This window comes from Schistocerca serialis, chromosome 1 (assembly GCF_023864345.2).
Source record: "Schistocerca serialis cubense isolate TAMUIC-IGC-003099 chromosome 1, iqSchSeri2.2, whole genome shotgun sequence".
Lineage (NCBI taxonomy): Eukaryota > Metazoa > Arthropoda > Insecta > Orthoptera > Acrididae > Schistocerca > Schistocerca serialis.
The window spans coordinates 360,386,216-360,392,732 of NC_064638.1; the positions used below are offsets into that span (position 1 = coordinate 360,386,216).

General features: G+C 44.2%; 1 protein-coding gene across 1 annotated transcript in view; it reads right to left on the minus strand.

Moving 5' to 3' along the window:
• The window catches only part of LOC126470296 (uncharacterized), a 72,002-nt gene extending 66,076 nt beyond the window's left edge, over nt 1–5,926 (minus strand). The window contains exon 1 of the mRNA XM_050098066.1: nt 5,764–5,926. Coding sequence (XP_049954023.1) covers nt 5,764–5,886 — 123 coding nt within the window. The 5' untranslated portion in view covers nt 5,887–5,926. The remainder of the gene's footprint in view (nt 1–5,763) is intronic.
• Nucleotides 5,927–6,517: the final 591 nt, after the last annotated feature.

The window sequence follows — 6,517 nt, forward strand, 5'->3', positions numbered from 1 at the left end:
TGCGTTTTAGACAGGTACGTGCCGAGTAAAACTGTGAGGGACGGGAAAAACCCACCGTGGTACAACAACAAAGTTAGGAAACTACTGCGAAAGCAAAGAGAGCTTCACTCAAAGTTTAAACGCAGCCAAAACCTCTCAGACAAACAGAAGCTAAACGATGTCAAAGTTAGCGTAAGGAGGGCTATGCGTGAAGCGTTCAGTGAATTCGGAAGTAAAATTCTATGTACCGACTTGACAGAAAATCCTAGGAAGTTCTGGTCTTACGTTAAATCAGTAAATGGCTCGAAACAGCATATCCAGACACTACGGGATAATGATGGCATTGAAACAGAGGATGACACGCGTAAAGCAGAAATACTAAACACCTTTTTCCAAAGCTGTTTCACAGAGGAAGACCGCACTGCAGTTCCTTCTCTAAATCCTCGCACAAACGAAAAAATGGCTGACATCGAAGTAAGTGTCCAAGGAATAGAAAAGCAACTGGAATCACTCAATAGAGGAAAGTCCACTGGACCTGACGGGATACCAATTCGATTCTACACAGAGTACGCGAAAGAACTTGCCCCCCTTCTAACAGCCGTGTACCGCAAGTCTCTAGAGGAACGGAAGGTTCCAAATGATTGGAAAAGAGCACAGATAGTCCCAGTCTTCAAGAAGGGTCGTCGAGCAGATGCGCAAAACTATAGACCTATATCTCTGACGTCGATCTGTTGTAGAATTTTAGAACATGTTTTTTGCTCGAGTATCATGTCGTTTTTGGAAACCCAGAATCTACTATGTAGGAATCAACATGGATTCCGGAAACAGCGATCGTGTGAGACCCAACTCGCTTTATTTGTTCATGAGACCCAGAAAATATTAGATACAGGCTCCCAGGTAGATGCTATTTTTCTTGACTTCCGGAAGGCGTTCGATACAGTTCCGCACTGTCGCCTGATAAACAAAGTAAGAGCCTACGGAATATCAGACCAGCTGTGTGGCTGGATTGAAGAGTTTTTAGCAAACAGAACACAGCATGTTGTTATCAATGGAGAGACGTCTACAGACGTTAAAGTAACCTCTGGCGTGCCACAGGGGAGTGTTATGGGACCATTGCTTTTCACAATATATATAAATGACATAGTAGATAGTGTCGGAAGTTCCATGCGGCTTTTCGCGGATGATGCTGTAGTATACAGAGAAGTTGCAGCATTAGAAAATTGTAGCGAAATGCAGGAAGATCTGCAGCGGATAGGCACTTGGTGCAGGGAGTGGCAACTGACCCTTAACATAGACAAATGTAATGTATTGCGAATACATAGAAAGAAGGATCCTTTATTGTATGATTATATGATAGCGGAACAAACACTGGTAGCAGTTACTTCTGTAAAATATCTGGGAGTATGCGTGCGGAACGATTTGAAGTGGGATGATCATATAAAATTAATTGTTGGTAAGGCGGGTACCAGGTTGAGATTCATTGGGAGAGTGCTTAGAAAATTTAGTCCATCAACAAAGGAGGTGGCTTACAAAACACTCGTTCGACCTATACTTGAGTATTGCTCATCAGTGTGGGATCCGTACCAGATCGGTCTGACGGAGGAGATAGAGAAGATCCAAAGAAGAGCGGCGCGTTTCGTCACAGGGTTATTTGGTAACTGTGATAGCGTTACGGAGATGTTTAATAAACTCAAGTGGCAGACTCTGCAAGAGAGGCGCTCTGCATCGCGGTGTAGCTTGCTCGCTAGGTTTCGAGAGGGTGCGTTTCTGGATGAGGTATCGAATATATTGCTTCCCCCTACTTATACCTCCCGAGGAGATCACGAATGTAAAATTAGAGAGATCAGAGCGCGCACGGAGGCTTTCAGACAGTCGTTCTTCCCGCGAACCATACGCGACTGGAACAGGAAAGGGAGGTAATGACAGTGGGACAGTGGCACGTAAAGTGCCCTCCGCCACACACCGTTGGGTGGCTTGCGGAGTATAAATGTAGATGTAGATGTAGATGTAGGGAAGGCCATCACTAAGTTGAAAGTGACTGCAGTTTGCATCGAGCGAGGTGGAGACATGTAAGAGATGTAACACGCAATATAAACGACATTTGGCCATTTCGGCTTATGCTTTCTCCTGTTTCCCTAAATCGTTTAAGATAAATCCCGGGGGTGTTCCTTTTAAATGTTCACGGCGGACTTCCTTAACAATCCTTCCTCAAATCCGAGACAGTATTCGGTCTCTAATAACCTCACAGTCGACGGCCGTTAAACCTCAACACTCCTTCCTTCCGTTTGAGCATTGCACACTACTCTCAAAAGAAACCTATATGATTTATCGTCACATGATACTTTTCACAAGAGGGAAAAGAAAATAAAATTTCATGATAATCGTATTGCCTGTTCTTGGATAATGACACAGTGAAATGAATGGAAACTTAATAATAATGATATTCAACTGTCTTCTCAAGTATCTACGAAGGTCGTTTCTAAACGTCTTCACATTGTAAGACAGAATTGAAGAAAATAATTTACTTTACAAAATATCTTTACACGCCTTCAACATAACCTCCATACTTGCTTACGGCAGCTTCCCAACGTTTTAACAACTTCTGTATTCCAGACAGAGCACCTTCATTTTTGACTTGTTTGACTACTCGGGTTGCCTCTCTGGAAGCTTCAACAAATGTATCGAAATATTTTCCAGTGAGTTGTTTCTTCAATTTGGGAAACAAATTTAGGTCTGGTTGGGACATACTAGGACTGTAAGGTGGGTGGAGAGATATTACCCATCCATAATTGTTGAGCGTTTCTATCACTGGTGGCGCAATAAGCAGTCTTCCACTATCGCGCAAATTGAGGACACCAGCCGCAAGCATGACACGCCTTCATTGATGAATTTCCGGACGCAAAATATTTTGCAGAAACAATCTGCAGTACGCACTTTTTACAGAGCACTGAAGAACTCTATTTGTACCTATGTCATATGCAAAGGTCATCATCAGTTTCACCTCTGATTGTTGTTGGAGGAATTTTTTCGGCCGTAAAGTCGAAACTTTTCCATTGCAATGTCTGAGAGTTCGGTTCTGGGTCCAAATCTCGTATCCAGGTTTCAGTAACAGCAACAATTCTTTGCAGAATCCGTCCTTGAAGCAATTTGTCTAGGAGTATTTTGCGACATACTTTCTGCTTTTCACTCAGATCATGCGGAATCCATCCGGCAGCAATTTTCCTCATCTTTAACTTGTAAGTTATGATTCTATACAGTAATATCAGAAATTGAGTCCGCTTTGATGCAAAACACCTTGTTATTCGTTTATTTTTTTGTTCTCCCAAACTAATTTCGGCGAGAAATATCACCCTCATCAGTGGGGTTTTTAATCTTATTTATTGTATGTTACAGCATGTTTTAAGCAATTATTGTCGCTGTTTGCGACATATTTTCTGTGCGCTTTTTTTCTGTTGCCATTTTTTTACTTAGCGAACATCATGTCATCTTCGTTGGATGGTATGTGGCTGGTTTTATACACAGAAAAACAAAACTTTCGCACTTTGTTTCTGATGCAGAATATTACGCCACATGGCTGTTCGCGTGTTTCTGATATTACTGTTTTCTATGCAAACACGGACCACATGGAAGAGTTCCAAGATAAAATAATTGTATGATTCTATAGACTGAATGACAGACATTTTGACCTCATATGCAATTACCCCACATGTTTTTAGTCGATCTTCTCTTAAAATCTCATTAACTCTGGAGGTGTAGTCTGTTGCAGTTGATTGTCGTCTACCTCTTGGATTGTCCTCAGCGCTTATTCGACCTTCATGGAAACGAACAGACCAACGTGGTACTTTACTAAGACCACTACGCTCTTCCTACATATCTGTCTCAAAGCGTTGTAATTTTCCATTGCGTTGTTTGCACGTAGGGATTCAATTTTGATGTAGTAACGCTTGTCACTACATTTATGTAATCCGATCCGACTCGGTTTCAGTGCCCACTTTTACAACAGAATTACTCACGGTACAACCACGCGAACCAGAGTACATTTATAGGAGCGCCACGCTTGAAGACAAATCTGTGCTTCGAAATGTACTGGGTGATCAAAAAGTCAGTATAAATTTGAAAACTGAATAAATCAAGGAATAATGTAGATAGAGACGTGCAAATTGACACACATGCTTGGAATGACAAGGGGTTTTATTAGAACCAAAAAAATACAAAAGTTCAAAAAATGTCCGACAGGTGGCGCTTCATCTGATGAGAATAGCAATAATTAGCATAACAAAGTAAGACAAAGCAAAGATGATTTCTTTACAGGAAATGCTCAATATGTCCACCATCATTCCTCAACAATAGCTGTAGTCGAGGAATAATGCTGTGAACAGCACTGTAAAGCATGTCCGGCGTTTTGGTGAGGCATCGGCGTCGGATGTTGTCTTTCAGTATCCCTAGAGATGTCGGTCGATCACGATACACTTGCGACTTCAGGTAACCCCAAAGCCAATAATCGCACGGACTGAGGTCTGGGGACCTGGGAGGCCAAGCATGACGAAAGTGGCGGCTGAGCACACGACCATCACCAAACGACGCGCGCAAGAGATCTTTCACGCGTCTAGCAATATGGGGTGGAGCGCCATCCTGCATAAACATCGTACGTTCCAGCAGGTGTTTATCAACCAGGCTGGGCATGATGCGATTCTGTAACATATCGGCGTACCTCTCACCCGTCACGGTAGCAGTTACAAAACCAGAATCACGCGTTTCCTCGAAGAAAAAAGGCCCGATAACGGTAGATGTGGTAAATCCAACCCATACCGTGACTTTCTCGTCATGCAATGGATTTTCCACGACAGTTCTAGGATTTTCGGTAGCTCAAATTCTGCAGTTGTGGGCGTTGACAGACCCTCAGAGCGTGAAATGAGCTTCGTCGGTCCACAACACGTTACTCAACCAATCGTCATCTTCCGCCATCTTTTGAAACACCCACACCGAAAATGCCCTCCGCTTCACTAAATCGCCAAGTAAGAGTTCATGATGCCGATGGATTTTGTACGGATAGCATCGGAGGTACGCCTCAGTGCCAACCAAACAGTAGTGTATGGAATGCCGGTGCGACGTGCGACTGCACGACGGCTGACTTCCCCGTGCATAGACGAACCCGCTACAGTCTCCATTTCTTCCTGAACTGTCTTCAGCAGCATTACACCTTGTGCTCGGTCGGCCACTACTGGGTCTATCGTCTAAACAACCCGTGGCTTCGAACTTCGAAATCATTCTCGCCACAGCTGCACTTGTCAACGGACCTTTACCCGTTCGAATCCCCTTCCTATGGCGATAGGGTCGTAACGCTGAACTAGCACATTCCCCATTCTGATAATACAGCTTCACTAAAAGCGCCTTTTCAAGGAACGTCAACATGCTGTGACTGCTGGCGCATCTGATTCTCTCTCTCATTACAGCTCCTTTTATACACAATTGTCATGCGCAGTCACTGACGTTTTCCTGTCCAGCGCCATCTGTCGGATATTTTATGGACTTTTTTTTGTTCTAATTAAACCCCATGTCATTCCAAGCACGTGTGTCAATTTTTACCTCTCTATCTATATTATTCTATGGTTTATTAAGTTTTCAAATTTATACTGACTTTTTGATCACTCGGTACATTGGTGAATGAAATACTCTACTATTAAGTTGTCCGAAGACGAGTATGATCAATTGGACACTGACAGAACAGGCGTCATCTTCAGTGAACATCAAGCAAACGGTAGCGGTATGTAAGTGAAGACTTACTGTGTCATCCAGAGATGCGTGACCAGACTGGCTGGTGTGCCCTCTTTGTTCAGCAGGTGGGTGTGGCGAGGCGGCGGCCAGCACGCAGAGTGCGGTGACCAGCAAGCCGACCAAGGCCGCCATCCGTGCGCTGGCGCCGTCCAGTTCTCACTGACCCACCTGCTGCGCCTACAGCCGGCTCCGACGTCCACCTCACTCCTTTCCACGATTCGTCGCCGCAGCTGACCTGGGGAATTCCGCCGAGCCGAAAGGTTGCAAATCGCCGTCGTTACGTCACAGCGAGTCACCGGCAAGGCGACCGAAGCGCGCTACTCGGTAGCGCAACAACTCCAGTGCAGATTTCGGTACTGGGACCTCAACAGCTACAGAAGCTCTTCGACATTTGATGTTTTCAGAGAAAACGGGGTTCTAGGAGCAGTGATCTCCTGTAGTGTGTGGTTGTTTCCAAACTGGCACTATAGATCACACGCGGCGCTGTTTGAAACCACCTGAAATCTTCGTACTGCTGAACGCTTGTCCCGCTTTCTTCTCAGTTGCTCAACGTCAGTGCGCTAAATGACAATTCAGAAGGTATTTTCATGTCGTATTGGATTAAATCGTTCTGAAATCAGAGCTGCATTTTGGCAGTTTTCGAAAGATAATTTACATGCATGGATACGTACAGAGGTTGATTCCGTGATGATGTTACAAACTTTCAGGGACGATAGAGAAGGGTAAACGTATCAATTTGAGGTAAGGGACCCTGATCTGGAAA